The 18,614-nt window shown below is 50.8% G+C and overlaps 7 protein-coding genes across 7 annotated transcripts; 3 read left to right on the forward strand and 4 right to left on the reverse strand.

Annotated features, from left to right (window-relative positions):
- Nucleotides 1-1,820: 1,820 nt before the first annotated feature.
- On the reverse strand, nucleotides 1,821-4,168 carry LOC1273888 (adrenodoxin-like protein 2, mitochondrial). Its single transcript, XM_312921.6, has 2 exons — nucleotides 3,643-4,168; nucleotides 1,821-2,923 (listed from the first exon to the last, which is right to left on the reverse strand). The coding sequence occupies exons 1-2, from the start codon at nucleotides 3,840-3,842 to the stop codon at nucleotides 2,587-2,589; spliced, it is 537 nt and encodes a 178-aa protein (XP_312921.3). The 5' UTR covers nucleotides 3,843-4,168; the 3' UTR covers nucleotides 1,821-2,586.
- A 186-nt stretch (nucleotides 4,169-4,354) lies between these two features.
- LOC4577240 (nibrin) lies at nucleotides 4,355-7,267 on the forward strand. Its single transcript, XM_061663673.1, has 3 exons — nucleotides 4,355-4,580; nucleotides 4,651-6,887; nucleotides 6,962-7,267. The coding sequence occupies exons 1-3, from the start codon at nucleotides 4,553-4,555 to the stop codon at nucleotides 7,037-7,039; spliced, it is 2,343 nt and encodes a 780-aa protein (XP_061519657.1). The 5' UTR covers nucleotides 4,355-4,552; the 3' UTR covers nucleotides 7,040-7,267.
- Nucleotides 7,205-8,667, reverse strand: LOC1273889 (uncharacterized). Its single transcript, XM_312922.5, has 2 exons — nucleotides 8,452-8,667; nucleotides 7,205-8,377 (listed from the first exon to the last, which is right to left on the reverse strand). Exons 1-2 carry the CDS (start codon nucleotides 8,639-8,641, stop codon nucleotides 7,269-7,271), a joined length of 1,299 nt encoding a protein of 432 aa, XP_312922.5. The 5' UTR covers nucleotides 8,642-8,667; the 3' UTR covers nucleotides 7,205-7,268.
- Nucleotides 8,668-8,721: 54 nt separating this feature from the next.
- Nucleotides 8,722-10,303, forward strand: LOC1273890 (26S proteasome regulatory subunit 4). The gene has a single exon (XM_312923.6). It carries the CDS (start codon nucleotides 8,847-8,849, stop codon nucleotides 10,161-10,163), a length of 1,317 nt encoding a protein of 438 aa, XP_312923.4. The 5' UTR covers nucleotides 8,722-8,846; the 3' UTR covers nucleotides 10,164-10,303.
- A 257-nt stretch (nucleotides 10,304-10,560) lies between these two features.
- Nucleotides 10,561-12,045, reverse strand: LOC1273891 (26S proteasome regulatory subunit 4). Its single transcript, XM_312924.6, has one exon. The coding sequence runs from the start codon at nucleotides 11,922-11,924 to the stop codon at nucleotides 10,608-10,610; it is 1,317 nt and encodes a 438-aa protein (XP_312924.4). The 5' UTR covers nucleotides 11,925-12,045; the 3' UTR covers nucleotides 10,561-10,607.
- Nucleotides 12,046-12,761: 716 nt separating this feature from the next.
- Nucleotides 12,762-13,525, forward strand: LOC3290767 (small ribosomal subunit protein bS6m). The gene is made up of 2 exons (XM_562993.4): nucleotides 12,762-12,921; nucleotides 13,004-13,525. The coding sequence occupies exons 1-2, from the start codon at nucleotides 12,877-12,879 to the stop codon at nucleotides 13,409-13,411; spliced, it is 453 nt and encodes a 150-aa protein (XP_562993.2). The 5' UTR covers nucleotides 12,762-12,876; the 3' UTR covers nucleotides 13,412-13,525.
- A 77-nt stretch (nucleotides 13,526-13,602) lies between these two features.
- On the reverse strand, nucleotides 13,603-18,614 carry LOC1273893 (myb-binding protein 1A). The gene is made up of 2 exons (XM_061643029.1): nucleotides 18,109-18,614; nucleotides 13,603-18,036 (listed from the first exon to the last, which is right to left on the reverse strand). Exons 1-2 carry the CDS (start codon nucleotides 18,301-18,303, stop codon nucleotides 14,041-14,043), a joined length of 4,191 nt encoding a protein of 1,396 aa, XP_061499013.1. The 5' UTR covers nucleotides 18,304-18,614; the 3' UTR covers nucleotides 13,603-14,040.

The following is an 18,614-nucleotide window of genomic DNA, read 5'->3' on the forward strand; positions in this document are numbered from 1 at the left end:
TCGTACGCCTCGTGTCGGTAAAGGTATGTCGCCTAATCTCGTTCAAAACGGCTCGAAAAGAGATTCCGTGTGCTTTGGCCGGGGTACCACCATTTTGATAGTGTGTTTGATTGCTTTACTGCTTAAACACACGCGAAATAGGACACGATAGCAACCTGCCCACCTCATGTGAACACGTTCACCAAGGTGTGTGTGTGTGTGTGTGTGTGTGTCTGCCCTGTTTCTAATATTCCGCGCCCGGGCACACACTCTCTTCCTCCGAAACCCTCCTCCATTCACGATACGTTTGAACCTCAGACAGGCGATCGAAAGTTGAACCACGACCACCAGACATCAGGGAAGCAAACGAACGAAACGATCAGCATTTGGTCGCATTTGGTGCCGCAGGACATGAAACTTAAATTTACGCACATCGGTTTTAAGGCTAAATATTTGTATGTTTCATTTCCCCTTCTTTCACCGCTTTCGTGCCCGAGCCTGGCCGAGCAAACAGATCGGCATGGCAGCGATCAGATCGGCCCCCCCGGGGCTGCACGGTGCTACTTTTATATTTTGTTTTTCTTGTTTCCGTTTTGAGTTAATGCTTCATTTAGAGAGATTAGAAGGAAGTGGCTGAACGGTATGGCATTTTCGCTGGCGAAAGTGAAAGGAAGCATGCCGTTTGGGAGCACGGCGCACACGAATCTGAGATGCATTTGCAGCAACGGTAAACGGTTCCTTCTGCTGCTTGTCCGGTTTTTCATACGTTTTGCTTCAAAATTTGTGGGTGTTTAATTTTTGTCCAAAAACAAAAAAAAAGAACCGTTTTTTATCGAAAAATTATACACCCGAAGCAATCCGTGTGCTAGTGCAAATGCCTGAATGTTTATTCCATTCAGTCTAATTTACATGCATTGCCGCATTGGTGATGCATTCTCTCCCGCCAACCGATACGAGTGCAAACACCACTGATAATGGTCTCGGAAAAGCGTGCTGGAAATCTCCGGTGGCCAGTGAGGGAAAGTGTGACCGTAACGAACGGTGGCCGAATTATAAACGCCCATTAGCCATTATCGCGCCTTTGCGCCAGTATAAAATAGAAAGATGGACAGATGAAAGATAAGGTTAATCAGGTGCCGTTTCTACCCCTCTGCACCGGCACTGCAGACAACGACCCTGCACTAGCAGATTTATTCCACAATGCAACACCTTGCACGTTGCATACTTTCTTGCACTGGACGTGCATTATACTACACACACACTGCTGTCATAGGAAGATACATCCGATCTGTCCCAGAGGCGCCACATTTCGCAGGCCGTCCCCCATCGGCATACAATGGGGTGTCGGGTCGAGGGAAGTGAAAAGAAATCCATTCGTTATGGTAATACGCGATCGCTCTTTGCTGCTGGGGTTAGGGGAAGAAGGTACACTAAACGCTTTTCCCTAACAGCTTTTTTTGTTGGTGAGGTTAGGAAAGGGAAGTTTCTTTTGAGAATGCTTCACCTATCTTAAACGTGTCTGCAGCTGGTAAAATAGCAATTAGCAGTGCAAGATAAATATTTAAATAGCAAAAGCATTGTTTTCTTCGGCTGGAAAAGGAACGTACACACGGAATGATTTAATTAAAAGACTAACGCCTATTAACGGTACCATTTCCAGAGCAATAGAAAATAAGATTCAATAATGATTAATAGTTCGCTTACTGAAATGTGTTAATAAATAAAAAAATGTAACAAAAAGCTACTTTAACATGAACAAATATTTACATAATTATGGTTTTAGTCGGTTATAAAATTAGGGTAAGATGTGACACACATAATTCAAAGCAACTACGCTATACTTTAGATATTGCAGTTTGTAAAACGCGTTTTGCAGTTTTATTTTGTTCTACCCATGTCGAATCTATTCTATTTAACATTTGTCCCTGTTGAAAAATAACACGTGCTTGTCGCTTCCTAACCACTCCTTATGTACAGCACAATTTGATCTATTGTTTGTCGCTTATCCATATTGGAACAGTGGCAATATACATTATCCATCCTGAAACACGGATCGAAACTTGGCAGCTTTATCGTGCTTTACAAAAGATGCCCCTCTCCTCAACGGAATCGGATTGCTCGTCTCTTGTCTTTCTGTCGATCTTTCTGTTCCGTTAACTGGCCTTGAAACACCGACGGTATCAATATTTAACAAATACTGCATCTAAAAGTAACGTTGCATCGTAGATGAACCAAGGCAGCGACACAAATCATTCCTGAATAAAACATGCTCTTCTCGCGCCGAGCTCAAGCACCTCGAACGAATCGTTCTTTTTTTCGCTTACAGACTCGATTAAATCGGTATGGTTAATTTTATACAACTATATCCTCCTAGCCCTAGAACCGGTGAATCTGTTACGTGTTTGCTGAGCGTATTTACAACAAGGAAGGGACACAAATACAAAAACAAAAACAAAACGATAGGCAATAACATTAGCGATATGTTGTAGCGACGCTGTTGCACTTGCTGCTTACATCGAAAAGCTACCGCGGAGGAGGCGCGTTCGGAGTTTGTTCACTGGCGATAGAAGACTACTCGGAAAGCGCACCGGAGCAGGAGCAACGCCCTTAGCTGCGAGCATCGTTGATAGTGGCCGGTACACGCACCTCGAGCCCCTCCAGGTCCTTTGACAGTGTGATTTGGCAGCCGAGTCGGGAGGTATCGGTCAGCTCGTACGCTAGATCCAGCATGTCCAGCTCCTCGTCGCTTGGTTTTTCCGGCAGACGGTCGTAGTCCGCTTTCGAGAAGATTAGGTGGCACGTGGAGCATGTTAGCGTTCCTTCGCAAGCGCCGAATCCTTCAAAATCGATATTGTTGTTAACGATGACGTCCAACAGTGAGTCTCCAATCTTGCCCTTCGCCTTCACGCGTTCTCCATTGGCGCGCACGAATGTTACTTCCACCCTAAAAAGAAAAAAATTAACGAATTATTAGATATACTTAAAAAGTGAGTGGAAATTTTAGATGCATGGTGGGCGAATTGTTGCAAGCATTATCAAATCGTGTTTAAATTTTATGGTTTATGCAACACAAAACCAAACCAGGAAATGGTTTTTAATACACATGACCCACCATGACATTCAATTAGACAATGCCTCGTATATCAATATAACTGTTTTTTACTCCATTCAAACCTTATCTCGTAGGAAATGCAAACAGATAATGCAACCGAGCAAAAATAGTATCAGATAACAATATTGCTGCATCATGCCGTCATTGATTAGATTCTTCTGCCGACGACTTAACAAATATACATTTGAAATACGATTATTTCCAAACTTACAAAAATAAATCCAATTGAACTTGATTAGATGTGATGAATTGCGATGAATTGAGCTAATGGATAAATTGACCAGCAAACAGTGAACCGCCTTCAGGGTTCGGCAAACCTTTGCATTCCTCCGAAATATCATGCAAACTTTCACTTTTGTTGGATCGAAAGCCTTTCCGCTGTGGTTGAAGAGCGCAAACCAAGCTTAGGAAGTAACACTGCTCGCGGGCGGTGCTGAAACCTCCCACCATGCTATGCTTGCTGATTACAGCTTCAACGACGGCGACAAAACACACACAAATAAACACACCTTTTCTAACTGCGGATCTAATCAGCAAACAAGCACACTTACTCTTCGCTTTGCAACTTGGGCTGCGAGGTGGACAGCGATCGTGCACTGCTAATGCCATGCGTCGTGTGTGCCGTCCGTCTGGTGCTGGTGAACGCGGAAGCGCTGGTGGCAGATTGCAGCGCCCGCATGCCACTGGTGGCCAGCTCCGTCCGGGCAAGCTGCTGACAGAGGAACCGTGACGTAACCGCTAGTCGGAACATGATGATATTTCACCGTCGTCGTTCGAATCGGCTATGACTTGAATGGGAGGTGCGCGCAGAGGTAGTTTCGTTCCGCGTTGTTGTTGTCGTCGATCGTCCTTTCTGATAAGGGTACGGCTTTCTTGAGCAGCTGGCAAGATTCTCTGCAGCACACGGGTATCACTGGCACACTAGCGGCGACGGGAAAGGGTTATGCTTTACGCTAGCATAATCAGCTGGCCGGAAATTGGTAAAATGTTCACGAATATTTCGCACTGCTGCCTTCCAGCTTGTTACTCCTTTCGCCACCTCATGAAAAACACTGGCTTTTGACAGTTGTGAATTGCTCAATAGCAGATGCAGGGTTCGTGTCATCAAGTCCATCGGGAAAAGAGAATAAGGTGTTGCTTTGTAATCATTATCTCAATTTATTTGTATTTTGAGAAATTTCAAGCTTATAAAAATAAATTTTTAATAAACCTCACTCCAAATTGTCAAATTCATTTTTATTTATGATATTTTTTATAGAAACTTATTCCACAACAAAGAGGCGAAGACCCCTGTGAATCGATTTTGAGCAACTTCCCAGAACTGTCATTTTAAAGCGCAAAACAACAATATTCATTTATTTTCAGTTTTTTTCCACGCTACAGATAGCCTCAACCACGGCGAGGTGGTTTTCTTGTGCATCGTCTGATTATATACAGTGTTTTCCGTGGTAGAAAGTGAAAATGTGGTTCCTAACAAATAATAAAACACGTAAGTGTACTTGTACCCGTGCGTGATCAAACGTAAATGTATTGATCGATCGCTTGGTTTTCTCTTCCAGAGCACGTATACTATCTTGTATCACATACCCCCTGCCATACGGTGGGCCGAACCGGTACGGATCTCATTATAACCGGCGACGATTCAATCAGCCGCAACCATGCCTCGCTACAGCCCCACAAGGACGTCCTGAAGCTCACCGATATAGGATCCCGGTATGGATCGTACGTTAACGACAACATTAACAAAACAGTCCCCATCTCCAAGGAACATCCGACCGAGCTGAAGGCTGGCGATGTGATACGCTTTGGCCGCTGTGGCAGTGTCTGGACGGTCGGCAAAGCTAGCTTTCGGTGTCTCACATCCACACTCGTCATGGACGATCGGTTGAAAGCGGTGCTGGAGAAGATAGGCGCCGAGATGCTGCCCCTGTACACACCCGGTCTGACGCATCTCATCATGCCGACCATCACCGTCACCACCAAATTCCTGCAGTGCATGGTCGGCCAGGTGCCGATCGTAAAGCCTGACTATTTCCACGCAATCGAGCGCGATTGCATCGGTAAAGGGAAAGCACTGCCGGCGGTGAAAGAATTCGTTCCCTCCTGCACGGAAACCTATATCCGGAACGAAGAGCTGATCTTTCACCCTAACCCGGCCCGGAGCACACTTTTCCGTGGGAAGGAGTTTATCTTTCTCAACACCGCACAGTACAATCAGTTTGAGCACATTGTCAAGCTGGCCGGTGGTGTGTGCGTGAGTGCGCAGCGGGAAAAAATAGCCAAATCACGCTTTCTCAAACCGAACGTGGTAACGGTGAAGCTGAAATCATCCGGCTCATCCCAATCGCAGTCCCAGTCGTTTGACACGCTGTCCCAGTACATTGCGTCACGGGGACGCCGCATGGTGCCTGATCTGGAAATTGGGCTAGCGATCATGTTCTGCTCGACGGAAAAGTACTGCAATCCGGAGTACAGCTTCGCGTTCAACGTCGAGGAGTGCTACAGTTCGGCCCAGGGCGGAGAAACGCTTGCCAATAGCACGGAGCAGCAAACGGAAAGCACAGAAGCGGGAAAGAGTGCGAGCGGGCCTGAAATAAACACCATCCCGGAAACGGAACCGCTAACCGAACAGAAGCCAAGAGCAGCTGCGGCAACCAAACCGCCCCCCGTGGGTAAAGCTGTTAACGGTTCTACACGTTCTATCGCGTCCTTTCTCGTACCGGCGCCGGTGCCGATCGCTGCTGCTCCCGAAGAACGACGCAAATCGAAACGAATGCAGGAGGTAGAGAAAAGCAAGCAGCAAACGACTGACGACGATGAGCACAGCAGCAATCCATCCAAGCGTCCCCGGCGTACTGGTTCTCTAGTGGAAAGCGTGAGCTACTCGCCGCCTGTGGATTCGAAGGTTACAGAATCGGAGCGAAATGAGATACATGTGCCCGAAACGCAACCGACACCCGACTCCGCGATGTCGCAAGCTCTGCAAGCACGTGGCTTCCGTGCGGTTAACCGAGATTCCATGGAGTCGGATTCGCGGCCGGCCGCTAAGGACTCCGCCAAAACTCGCCGTGCCGCCAACCTTCACCAGAAGCTGGACGATGAGGATATGTTTAACTTCGATGAGATTGCTCCACGAAAGAAACCGCGCATGGACAAGGCAAACGAAAAGCCGACCACCAGCACGAACACAGCGGAAGTAACGCAGACGGTTGCGGTTGGAGGTATTCGTAGCCGACGGAACGCTCCGGCAACAGATCAAGAGGATCTGTTTTGCTTCGAAGAAACTCCAAGCACCCAGCAGCGTCGTGCCGCCGCTGCTGCTAACCAACGCAAGACGAATGACACTCTCAACAACAGTAATAATAGCCATTCGAAAACCAACCCATCGTTGGCCACATCCGATGCGTCCATAACCCGCGCGCTGGCCGGGGCACAGAATCGAAGCAAGGGAAGCAACGATTCGAGGATGGATGGGTACAAGGAATTTATTAAACCAGTTCAACCATCGGCGATGGGCTGGCTGTCGTCGACGATGTGCGGCTTAAAGCTGACCGGTGGCGGTGGTGAGGACCATTCGCTCGACGAAATCAACATTAAATCGGAACCGCTGGACGAAACCGACGATCCGTACGGTATGCAGCGGGATTGCAAAAAGTGGATCAAAAGCATGGAGAATGCGTTTCCGGTGCGGGAGGTAAGCATGAAGCTGGTGGCACACCGTCCAATGGATGTCAGCGGCCAGGAGGTGTCGTGCGTTACGGCCGATGGAGGCAAGAATTTTAAAGCATTCGTAAAGGTAAGGATTGATCGGGGTACAGTGCGTTGCTTTAAAGCTAACGTGTGTAATGCCTTCTTTTCTTTTACTTTCAGAAACGCAACTATCCGGTACAGCAGCTCGTTCTCGGCACGAAATCTGTTTGCGTGCGGGACGACAACCAGTGTGCATGAAATGTGCGAATGTTAATCCCTTCTTTTACATTTCATTCCCAACTTTGTGGCCCTATTAAGACAGCAGGCCCTTTTCTTCATCTATTTAATTACCAGTAACGACACTAAAATACCCAAAAAGATACAAATTAACACAGTGAAATGAAATGAAATGAGTAGACCAAATGAATATAGACCAGCAGACGGATGCTGTAAGTTTCTGCTTTATTGAAAGCGATACACGATTCACTCACGTGCCCTCTGTAACCAGCTGTAGAAACTGTTCCTTGAAGAACTTTACAAACTCCACAGATGAAAGTCGGTTGAATTCCTTCATCAAGCGTACATTGAAATCACCAAACTGCTGCTCCGAAAGCCCTTTTGTCAGCGCTTTCGCCGGGCTGTCGGTGCGATTGCTTCGCTCCTGCTTCAGGAACTGCTGCACGTGGAACTTGGAGCGTATGTGGTCGAGCTGTTTGGCATCGAATTGCGTCGCAGGTGCATTCCGTCCCTTCCTCTCCACCACCTCACCGGTATCGGAGCGCAGGCTCTGCAGTAGCATCGCTTTCGGTACGGAACTGAACGATGGCGCCGTGAGCGCTTCCTCCACACTCTTGTTGGCTGCCTCGGTTTCCTGTTTCCGCGATAGTAACTGCTCTTCCCCATCCGTCGTGCTGTGCTGAAGCAGGGTGAAAAGGTCTGCATCCCCTTCCGATCCCAGCCAATTGCTAGATGTTGCACCGTTTGCGTCGCCGCATTGCAAAATGTCACGCTCATACTCTTCGCCAAGCCATGCCGCCAAGCTAACCGGCAGCTGGTAATGCTCCGGCAACCAGCTCACCTTGGTCTCGGGAAGTATCTCCAGGGCCGGATACAGCTCGTCGTAGAACTGCACCGTTCGTCTGCATACCGAGCGGGAGAACAGCCACAGCTCGCCCATCAAGCCGAGAAACATCACGTACGTAGGGTACAGATGCATGTTCACTATTTGCTTCACGTGGAATCGTGCGGCTTCCTTTGTAAGGTAGACGACACGCATCAGCAGCTTGCACAATCCTTGCATTCTGACCAGCAGATACTCGAGGTTGGATCGTACCGGCAAGTTCACCGTCTGCGGGATGTATTCCGACTCGGGCAGGAAGCTGTGCAAATCCATAATAACCTGCACCAGGTCCAGGTTTTTGATGCGGATCAGCGTCTGGTTAACACGTCGCATAACTTGAAAGCCGTGCATATTACGCAAACGGAACTTGAAGCGATTGACGAAGCGCGTCTCGAATGCGGCAGCCTTTTCAAACGTGTTCAGCGTAGAGTAGTAGTTGAGCATGCTGGTACTTGTTTTGGTTAGAGCGGAAATTTCTGCAAAGGTGGAAAGGAATGGATCGGAGGTCGTCACTGGTTGCTTGCCAGACCATGAGCTAGCAGCTACTTACGACTCTTGATGTGTTTCGATTTACACGGGGCATTCAAAACTACCGGCGGATCCAGGTTTCTTTGATTCCACAGAGCCATTTTTCTTGGGGAAAACGGTACCGATACAAACGTGAAAATAATTGGAGCGCCGGTTTGTACGCACACACGCCGCCCTTTTGCTCCGATGTGCCAAACGTAAACAAAACACATGTGCACAGATCGGCGTATTTCAACCACTCTTGACGAAAACCTATAAACTGAACGAATGTGAGACAGAAACTCATCGAAGCTCGCGCTTGACAGACCGTACGTCAACATTAAATTGTCTGGTCATTGCGTTCATTGTTGTTGTCCGGAAAAGCAGAAACGTTGAAAACACAGAGCGTCTTGCAGAAATTTCCTTTATCATTACGAAATGGGACAAAACCAGTCAGCGGGCAGCGGCGGGGACAAGGATAAGGATAAGGATAAGAAGAAAAAGTACGAGCCACCGATCCCGACGCGGGTTGGCAAAAAGAAGCGCAAGGCAAAGGGACCCGATGCGGCCCTCAAGCTGCCCCAGGTCACCCCACACACGCGCTGCCGGCTGAAGCTGCTCAAGCTGGAGCGCATCAAGGACTATCTGCTGATGGAGGAGGAGTTCATCCGCAACCAGGAAAGACTGAAGCCGCAGGAGGAAAAGATCGAGGAAGAGCGCTCCAAGGTGGACGACCTGCGGGGGTCGCCCATGTCGGTCGGCACGCTGGAGGAGATCATCGACGATAACCACGCAATCGTGTCGACGTCGGTGGGCAGCGAGCACTACGTCAGCATCCTGTCGTTCGTCGACAAGGACCAGCTGGAACCGGGCTGCTCGGTGCTGCTGAACCACAAGGTGCACGCGGTGGTCGGAGTGCTGGGCGACGACACCGACCCGATGGTGACGGTGATGAAGCTGGAGAAAGCACCGCAGGAAACGTACGCCGACATCGGCGGGCTGGACACGCAGATCCAGGAGATCAAGGAATCGGTCGAGCTGCCCCTCACGCACCCCGAGTACTACGAGGAGATGGGCATCAAACCGCCGAAGGGTGTGATCCTGTACGGACCGCCGGGCACGGGCAAAACGCTGCTCGCGAAGGCGGTGGCAAACCAGACGTCCGCCACCTTCCTGCGAGTCGTTGGGTCGGAGCTGATTCAGAAGTATCTCGGCGACGGTCCCAAGCTGGTGCGCGAGCTGTTCCGTGTGGCCGAGGAGCACGCCCCGTCGATCGTGTTCATCGACGAAATCGATGCCGTCGGAACGAAGCGGTACGATTCCAACTCGGGCGGTGAGCGCGAAATTCAGCGCACCATGCTGGAGTTGCTCAACCAGCTGGACGGGTTTGACTCGCGCGGCGATGTGAAAGTAATCATGGCCACGAATCGTATTGAAACGCTCGACCCGGCACTGATCCGTCCGGGGCGTATTGATCGAAAGATTGAGTTCCCGCTGCCGGACGAGAAGACCAAGCGACGTATCTTCAACATCCACACTGCCCGTATGACGCTGGCGGAGGACGTGAATCTGTCGGAGTTGATCATGGCGAAGGACGATCTGTCGGGCGCGGACATCAAGGCCATCTGCACGGAGGCGGGCTTGATGGCGCTGCGGGAGCGCCGAATGAAGGTGACCAACGAGGACTTTAAGAAGTCTAAGGAGAGTGTGCTCTACCGGAAAAAGGAGGGAACGCCCGAGGGTTTGTACATGTAAACCGAACACACGTGCGACCACTTCCATCCTCCGTCAGCTGTATTTGCTTAGGTATTCTAATAAATTGTGAAACATTGAAATAAAACCAATTCTCAACCATGTCTTTCGACCCATTCGGGATATGTTTGTGTTCATTTGTAGATCATTATTTTATTATTTCATGGATTATCTCGCTTTGAAAGAAAGGATCTTTCCGTTGTACACAGCTATGTAGTCCATTCATACATCTTAGTGAGGTCAGTTCCCCTACACAGATGCATGAAGCATGAGGGAATAAGGGAGGGCATCATCACCACCATTTAAGTATATTTATTCGATAAATGAATAGATCGTTTCCATTAATCGATCGATCGTTGGCGAACTACAAAAATGAAATGCCAAACAGAACCACCAAAGATATCTCACAAACAGTATTGATTTATTTATGGGTTGTGATCGCGGATTTTACATATAAAGTCCCTCGGGCGTTCCCTCCTTTTTCCGGTAGAGCACACTCTCCTTGGACTTCTTAAAGTCCTCGTTGGTCACCTTCATTCGGCGCTCCCGCAGCGCCATCAAGCCCGCCTCCGTGCAGATGGCCTTGATGTCCGCGCCCGACAGATCGTCCTTCGCCATGATCAACTCCGACAGATTCACGTCCTCCGCCAGCGTCATACGGGCAGTGTGGATGTTGAAGATACGTCGCTTGGTCTTCTCGTCCGGCAGCGGGAACTCAATCTTTCGATCAATACGCCCCGGACGGATCAGTGCCGGGTCGAGCGTTTCAATACGATTCGTGGCCATGATTACTTTCACATCGCCGCGCGAGTCAAACCCGTCCAGCTGGTTGAGCAACTCCAGCATGGTGCGCTGAATTTCGCGCTCACCGCCCGAGTTGGAATCGTACCGCTTCGTTCCGACGGCATCGATTTCGTCGATGAACACGATCGACGGGGCGTGCTCCTCGGCCACACGGAACAGCTCGCGCACCAGCTTGGGACCGTCGCCGAGATACTTCTGAATCAGCTCCGACCCAACGACTCGCAGGAAGGTGGCGGACGTCTGGTTTGCCACCGCCTTCGCGAGCAGCGTTTTGCCCGTGCCCGGCGGTCCGTACAGGATCACACCCTTCGGCGGTTTGATGCCCATCTCCTCGTAGTACTCGGGGTGCGTGAGGGGCAGCTCGACCGATTCCTTGATCTCCTGGATCTGCGTGTCCAGCCCGCCGATGTCGGCGTACGTTTCCTGCGGTGCTTTCTCCAGCTTCATCACCGTCACCATCGGGTCGGTGTCGTCGCCCAGCACTCCGACCACCGCGTGCACCTTGTGGTTCAGCAGCACCGAGCAGCCCGGTTCCAGCTGGTCCTTGTCGACGAACGACAGGATGCTGACGTAGTGCTCGCTGCCCACCGACGTCGACACGATTGCGTGGTTATCGTCGATGATCTCCTCCAGCGTGCCGACCGACATGGGCGACCCCCGCAGGTCGTCCACCTTGGAGCGCTCTTCCTCGATCTTTTCCTCCTGCGGCTTCAGTCTTTCCTGGTTGCGGATGAACTCCTCCTCCATCAGCAGATAGTCCTTGATGCGCTCCAGCTTGAGCAGCTTCAGCCGGCAGCGCGTGTGTGGGGTGACCTGGGGCAGCTTGAGGGCCGCATCGGGTCCCTTTGCCTTGCGCTTCTTTTTGCCAACCCGCGTCGGAATCGGTGGCTCGTACTTTTTCTTCTTATCCTTATCCTTATCCTTGTCCCCGCCGCTTCCCGCTGACTGGTTTTGGCCCATTTTGCGAACCTCTTTTCACTGCTGTAGTTGGCAAACAATTAAATCGTAGCGAACAAGGAACTACAAAACAGAGACGAGCGTGACAAGTCAAAAACGACTTTTGACATTTTGAGCAAAGGGTTTCCCGCAAGGCAAGGCGAGGGTTTTTGACGTTCGAAAATAGCTGCATCTCGCTCATTTTCTCTAGCCATCCTTTACTCGCTCACAATGCTTGTTTCGAAGTGAACTTTTGTGCACCCTCTCACACTTAAGTACAGGTTCCCACCATCTTAAAAAAACACCCAGATAATGTCTTCCTTTTTAGTGAATTTGTGGGTGCACGCACATCACAGTAAAAATAACCCACTCTTTGTCCAAGGATATGTTGTCCCTCGATTGATCGTGCCGTCTCTTTCGCTCATGTGGAAACGTGAAAAAACGTAAACAAACTCGGCGGTGTTGAGAATTAGAAATGCACAATTTTGTTGATAATTTGCATTGAAATTGACTACAGTTTAGACAGGCTGAAGTTGGAAAATCTTCCGAAACCTTGTTACGGAAAAAATCCGGAACTTATTATATGTATTGAAATATCACATATTACTTTCATACATGGCGTGGAGTATGATGATCATGCCTGAAACATGTTTTTTTACTTATAATTTTTACTACATGTTTGAGTTCAACCTACACCTACGCTTGTTTAATATAGCTTCGTAGCAATCAAATGGCATGGCACACGAAACCGTCACAATTACTTACAAAAAGCGTCGCCAGCGAAGGGAAATTCGCACCGATTTGGAGCGTTGGCGAACTCGCGAAAACAAAATCCACCAACATAGTGAGATGTTTTTCTCACCATCCTCTCACTGCTGTCAAACTCACATGGCAGTGTTGTTTTGATCAAGCAGGATTAAATAACACCCGGCACGGCATCCTAATCGATCCTTCCATTAGCTCCGATTTCTTCGCGATGCCTACGTACGAGCTGTCCGTCATTCTGCGGCAAATGTCCCGGGTAAGATACAACTCTTGAAAGTGGTGCAAATGTAGCAGCCGTTACAGTTAACCACACACATCAACGCCTCTTCCTCCAACAGCCCGATATGGTCGCCACGCTGAAACGGACCGCAACTGCTATCTTCGACAAAGGCGGCATCATACGGAAGCTGGACAATTTGGGCACCAAGCCACTGCCATTCAAAACCAGCGCCCACGGTCTAGTGCATCGGACGGGGTCGTACTTTGTGTTCAAATTCGACACACCACCGTCCGCCATCGACGATCTGGACGAGGAGTACGGGCGCGATGTGGACATCTTACGCAAGCGAATCTATCGGGCGGACGTTTCGCAACAGGAAGAGATCACCTGCACGCTGCACGAGGAGCTGCTGCCGCCCGCGTACCGCAAGGACGTGCAGAAGATGATCGCGACGGCCGAGCGCAACAAGACTAAGAAAGTGTTCCAGTACAATACCGGGCTGGATTACTATCCTTTCCAGAAGTGAGCGGAGCAAATCGAAGCGGAGGATAATAGGAACGAATTGTAAACCCCAATCGTGTTGTGGTTTGAATTTCTAAAGTAGAACTTTAGCAATATAATTTAACGGTTAAACATAGGATAGGAGAAGCTTGTTGCCTGGAGCTGAATGCTAGGAAAGAAATCAAAGAACGAAAAGGTGTTTAATGCTTCGTTTCATTTCAAGGGGTATCTTAAATTTATTCACTTTATAATGTCCTAAAATTTACACACTATAATGTTTAGGTGCCGGCTCACACCTTAAATGAAATAAGTGGGGACTTCGCCTCATACTCTGCTACCTATCTAGCTGGGTTCGATCGTTCGTTATCGAGTTTTTCCTTTCTGTAGGTCAATGTTATGTCTCACTGTATGTTTATTCGCCCTTAGATATGAAAAACAGAAATTAGAAACGTTTGAATGGGTACAAAAACCCAAACTATACCACAACAGTTCGGATGCCCTCCCACAAAACAGGAGAAAGCGTTCCAAATTATTGACGAGCGATATTTAATGATTTTCACATTAAAAATGCTTAACTTAAACACGTTCCGCGCCTCACGCTAAAACTCCCGCGTGTGCATGCACACACTAACATCTGTGTGTGTAGTGAACGTTTTACTCTATCTGTATAGCCCTCGCAAACGAAAAATCTTCCATGCCTTCGGAAGCGGCCTGCAACAAGGCCTCCTTTCGCCGCCGCTTTTCCTTCTTAGACGATACGCCGTCTTCGCTGGCCGCACCATTCTGCACTATCTTGTCCTTCTTGCGCTTCCGGTTGGTTGGCTCTTCAGTGACTTCCATCCCTTCCTCGCCGTTCTCATCATTGTGCTGCTCCTCTTCTTGCGCGTTTCCATTGGCAGCACTATGGCCGTTTGTCGCTTTGCCCTTCTTTTGCTTGCGCTTCGCCTTACCCCCACGTTCTTCGGTTTCCTCTTCAGCTGCACTACTATCGTCGTTTGCACTGTGGCCGTTCAGCAGGTGTGGAGCATCCTCTTCCTCCTCCTCCTCTTCCTCTTCCTCCTCTTCATCGTCCTCCTCTTCCTCTTCCTCCTCTTCATCGTCCTCCTCATCGTTCGTTGTTTTCTGTGTTTTGTCCTTACACTTTTTAGACACGGTGGTGCCGCCACCAGCACCGTTTGTCGCTTCCACCGCATTAAGCCCGTTCTCCTTCAGCAACGGCAGTCCTTCGTTGCTGATCGGGTTCAGATGCCAACGTTTACAGAACTGCCGATAGGTGGCCATCGTTTGCGCGTTAAGGGCGAATAGGCGCATCGACTGTATCTGCGTGCCGATAGTTTTCCAATTGAGCAGAGACTGTTGCTGGTTTTTAGCCGCCTTCTTGCCGTTGCTACCGGCAACGGATGGGGCTGCTCCTAGATGCGATGGAAGACGTTGCACTTCGCTCAGCACCAGCAGCAGCTCGTACAGTTCGTTCTGTCCGATGGTGCGATCGCCAGCGACAACTGCAGCCTCCAGTTGCGCCACGTACGGTGCGATCCCGTCGGTACAGATCGTCCGCAGCTCACCGGCCGAACGGGCCTGATCCGCGTTCAGCAGTCGGCGATTCCGCAACAGCTCGCGCAGCAACTGCAGTGTCTGTATTCGGCGAATCGCACGTACAGAGCCTACCTGCAGCCCACCGTGCACCAGCTTACCGGTCAGGTGCCAGACGCCGCTCCACTGCATCTGGAACAGGCTCTGAAACGCGCTGAACGCCAGCGACGGGTTGCGGTTCGTGATGAACTCTTCCAGCAGCTCGCCGAACATTCTGTCCACCGCGTTGGGACCACTGGCACCACCGGCTGCCGCCTCCTTGCCCAATACCTGGCTGCAGATGACGATGAACTGGCACGCCTTCAGCAGGTACTCGTTGCGCTCCGGGAAGGCGGCACCCTTAGCGACCTTCTCGATCAAATCGCGCAGTATCTGTTCCAGCTGCTCCGGCCGCACGTCCTCCGCGTCCCGTTTGAACTTCTTGATGCGGTTCAGCGTGGTGAAGATCTGGCGGTAGCGCGTCAGAATCGACCCGTACTTGGACTCCTCGCGCAATGCCACCGGCAGCATTTCGAAGATGTACAGCATCAGCTCGAGGCAGAGCAGCATGTCCGGTTCGTGCTTGAGGTACGCATCGACCAGGTCGAGCACGCGCATCCGGAAGTGCGTCAGCACGATGTCCATCTGCTTTTCCGCCTTCGTCGGTCCCTTTCGCTTGCGTGCGGATTGCTTCTTGCGGAACGCCCGGAACGCTGCCGTTAGCGCTTGGTCCAGCCGGCGTCCCTGCTCCTCGTCCAGTTCGTCCAGATCTACCGACTCAGTGTCGGTTTCCGGATTCGCTCCACCCAATGCCGTCTGTATCGCTGCCCGCATGGTGTCCGTAATGTTGTCTTCCTCCTCCTCGTCTCCCATTATGTCCTCGTCGTCGTCCTCATCGTCTTCCTCGTCGTCCTCCTCATTGCCATCCCCGTTTGCTGCGTGCTTCTTTACGCTTTCCTCCTCATCTTCCTCTTCTTCATCTTCTTCCTCGCCACTGTCCGAGGAACCATTCTCATCGTCCTCCACCTCTTCCGCCTCACTTTCATCCTCCTCACCCGGTACCGTCAGTGGGTTCGATTTGTCCTTCAGGTTGATCACCGACAGAATTTGATTGAGCGCCGGAAGCGTTATCTCGCTCGACAGATGCGGAAACAGGTGCGCAATCACGTTGCGCAGCAGGTGTGAATTTTGCGAAAGCAGATTCAGGAACAGATCCACCACCACCTCGATCCACTCGGGTTCGGCCGGTTCCAGCTCGATCGTCAGCTCGCTGGCCCTCTTCTTCTTCCTACCACCGTTGGCATCCCCATTGCTACCCTGGCGCCGCTGCTTTGCCTTCTCCTCGATGCGCTTCATCACGCACTCGAGCTCCTCGATGGAGCTACACGCTACTTCCGGATCGCTAAACAGATGCAGCCCCATGTGCATCAGCAGTATGTGAAACACCGTGTCGCATTGCGTTTCCGCTGCGTCGCCTACGGATTGGCGTTTTTTGCTTTTTTGCTTCTTGCCCACCGGCGACGATTCGCTCGTCACCGTAGCAAACATCTTATTCCAGCAGGACATCTGCTCGTCGGTCAGCGCGCTGCGCAGACACTTGGTCCCGTGCGCACGCATTACCTCGTCCACGTGGCGTACGATCGAGAACAGGAAGGCGCGCTCGACCGATAGCTTCGGATGGCGGTGTTGAAGCGAGCTGAAGAACAGTCCGCGCATCGTCTTCGCCAGCTCGGCAGAGAGTGCTTTGTCCTGTTTGGAAGCCTTCAGCACACTTACCCCGTCCGCGGAGTAAAACACGCCGAGCGTGAGCAAAAACTTTACCACCTCCTGGTGCCACCCCTCCGCCTGTCCTTTGTCATCCGATTGTGTGGTCAGCTGACGGAGGGAGAGCAACCGCTGCAGCATGTAGGCAGCGTACGACCGCTCCCCGTTCGTGCCCGTCGCCGCGTCATCCAGTATGGTCGCCTTCAGTTCACTTCCCACGGTGCGTAAACTTTCCGCCGACAGTGTGGTGAGCAGATTGTGCAGCAGCTTGCAATTCGCGTACTTCTCGATCAGAACACTCCCAGGGGCATGCATCAGACGGCGGAGCGTTTCCAGCCGAGCGCTTTCGTCCTGCATCTTGGGATAGGTTTGGAGCAGTGTGGCGCACACTTCCTGGTACAGGTTGCGCACGTCCTCGCTGTACTTGTTTCGATTTTTCAGATTGTTGACGAGAAACTTTACAAACGCTGGCTGCAACACTTCCGGCACGAGGGTGCCATCTTCCAGCAGGTTGAAAACTGATACCACCAACCGTAGCACGATGATGTCGCGGTGCTTCGGCTTGGAGCCGCGGTTCTCCTGCTCCAACACGGGCACGATGGCGTCACGCCAGAACGGCACCAGCGTATTTAGCTTGTTCAGTTCCCGCAGCAGACACTCGTAGAACGGGTGATTGATCCCCATCGTGCTGCCAATGCCGAACAGCAGCTGCGCCAGGAAGGGAAAGTTATGCTCGTGCAGCAGCTTCGGGGCACCGAAGTTGCGCTCGAAGTACTTTTGATTGATCAGCTTCTTGTGCGGCCCGGTGGACAGCTGCAGCAGAAAGAACGCCGAATCGATCGTGTGCTTTTCCTTCGGCACGTTCAGCACCGGCTCGAACACGGGCCAGAACACTTTGGAAAACTTGGACGCCTCGAGCCGGTTGGCCAGCTCGTTCAGAAACGTGTACACCAGCGGTACGAGCATTTTGTACATGTCCTTCTTCAGCGTTTTCAGCACCGTTTGCAGCTCCAGCTCGGACGCATCGTCGATCAGGCCCGACTTTATGATGGCACCGCAAACGAGAATCTTTCCGATGCGCAGCTCGAGCGGAGTTTTATGCTTTTCTTCCTCCCCTTCTCCAAGCTCGGACTCGGTGAGCTCCGATTTCACCAACGTAAATAGTTCCGTAACCGAGGGGCATTCATCCTCCCTGCCGCGCAATCGTTCCAGCAGCCCTACGAGCGCGGTGAAGAAACCGATTCGCGAGTCGTTTTGCATCGAACCTACGCCGCGGACCAAGCGCTTCAGGGCGTATGCAGTTTCGGCCGTTTTCTGCGAAAGAGATCAAAAGGATTCATTTGGTTTGGATTTCGCACGAGAAAACACACGCAGCTCATAACCTACAGGAACAACGGATTCTTCCTCGGCATCGTCGGTACCGTTGTGCGGCTTGATTTTCTGGCCATTGCACAAAAACTCGATCAACCCGCAGGCGCCTTTTACCCGCGCCTCATCGTCGTCGCTGACGAAATGCTTGAAGTAGCCGAACACCGTTTTGTCCATCAGCATGCCAGCCTTGCGGCCGGATTGCTCCTTCATCGTGGCACCTTGCGGTAAGCACCAGTAACACGATCGGGATTATTAGCACACTTCTGCAATGGAACGATCCTGCAGCGAACGAACAAACTAAACAACGTGCACAAACGATGGCAAACGAATAATTACACAATATTTTAGCAGCCGACACGACACCACACACACCGGGCATACGACGATGGCAATAGATAGAAACCATGTGCTTGAGTCGCGTTTTTTTTATCAGCACAACTGTCAGGAGAACCACATTTCGAAGAAAAATAATCAAAATTCGGAACACTCTCCGGCAAACAGCACAACGTGCTGTCAACATG

The sequence above is a fragment of the Anopheles gambiae genome, chromosome 2 (genome assembly GCF_943734735.2).
Source record: "Anopheles gambiae chromosome 2, idAnoGambNW_F1_1, whole genome shotgun sequence".
Taxonomy (NCBI): domain Eukaryota; kingdom Metazoa; phylum Arthropoda; class Insecta; order Diptera; family Culicidae; genus Anopheles; species Anopheles gambiae.

What these genes read in the sequence shown, in the direction of transcription:
- LOC1273888 (XM_312921.6), bottom strand. Translation starts at nt 3,842, where the DNA reads ATGTTCCGACTAGCGGTTACGTCACGGTTCCTCTGTCAGCAGCTTGCC. An exon ending in CCCAAGTTGCAAAGCGAAGA is followed by an intron (nt 2,924 to 3,642) that starts GTAAGTGTGCTT and finishes TTTTCTTTTTAG; the next exon opens with GGTGGAAGTAACATTCGTGC.
- LOC3290767 (XM_562993.4), top strand. Translation starts at nt 12,877, where the DNA reads ATGCCTACGTACGAGCTGTCCGTCATTCTGCGGCAAATGTCCCGG. An exon ending in TTCTGCGGCAAATGTCCCGG is followed by an intron (nt 12,922 to 13,003) that starts GTAAGATACAAC and finishes TTCCTCCAACAG; the next exon opens with CCCGATATGGTCGCCACGCT.
- LOC1273890 (XM_312923.6), top strand. Translation starts at nt 8,847, where the DNA reads ATGGGACAAAACCAGTCAGCGGGCAGCGGCGGGGACAAGGATAAGGAT.
- LOC4577240 (XM_061663673.1), top strand. Translation starts at nt 4,553, where the DNA reads ATGTGGTTCCTAACAAATAATAAAACAC. An exon ending in CCTAACAAATAATAAAACAC is followed by an intron (nt 4,581 to 4,650) that starts GTAAGTGTACTT and finishes TTTCTCTTCCAG; the next exon opens with AGCACGTATACTATCTTGTA. An exon ending in ATTTTAAAGCATTCGTAAAG is followed by an intron (nt 6,888 to 6,961) that starts GTAAGGATTGAT and finishes TTTTACTTTCAG; the next exon opens with AAACGCAACTATCCGGTACA.
- LOC1273893 (XM_061643029.1), bottom strand. Translation starts at nt 18,303, where the DNA reads ATGAAGGAGCAATCCGGCCGCAAGGCTGGCATGCTGATGGACAAAACG. An exon ending in AGGAAGAATCCGTTGTTCCT is followed by an intron (nt 18,037 to 18,108) that starts GTAGGTTATGAG and finishes TCTCTTTCGCAG; the next exon opens with AAAACGGCCGAAACTGCATA.
- LOC1273891 (XM_312924.6), bottom strand. Translation starts at nt 11,924, where the DNA reads ATGGGCCAAAACCAGTCAGCGGGAAGCGGCGGGGACAAGGATAAGGAT.
- LOC1273889 (XM_312922.5), bottom strand. Translation starts at nt 8,641, where the DNA reads ATGTGTTTTGTTTACGTTTGGCACATCGGAGCAAAAGGGCGGCGTGTG. An exon ending in ATCGAAACACATCAAGAGTC is followed by an intron (nt 8,378 to 8,451) that starts GTAAGTAGCTGC and finishes CCACCTTTGCAG; the next exon opens with AAATTTCCGCTCTAACCAAA.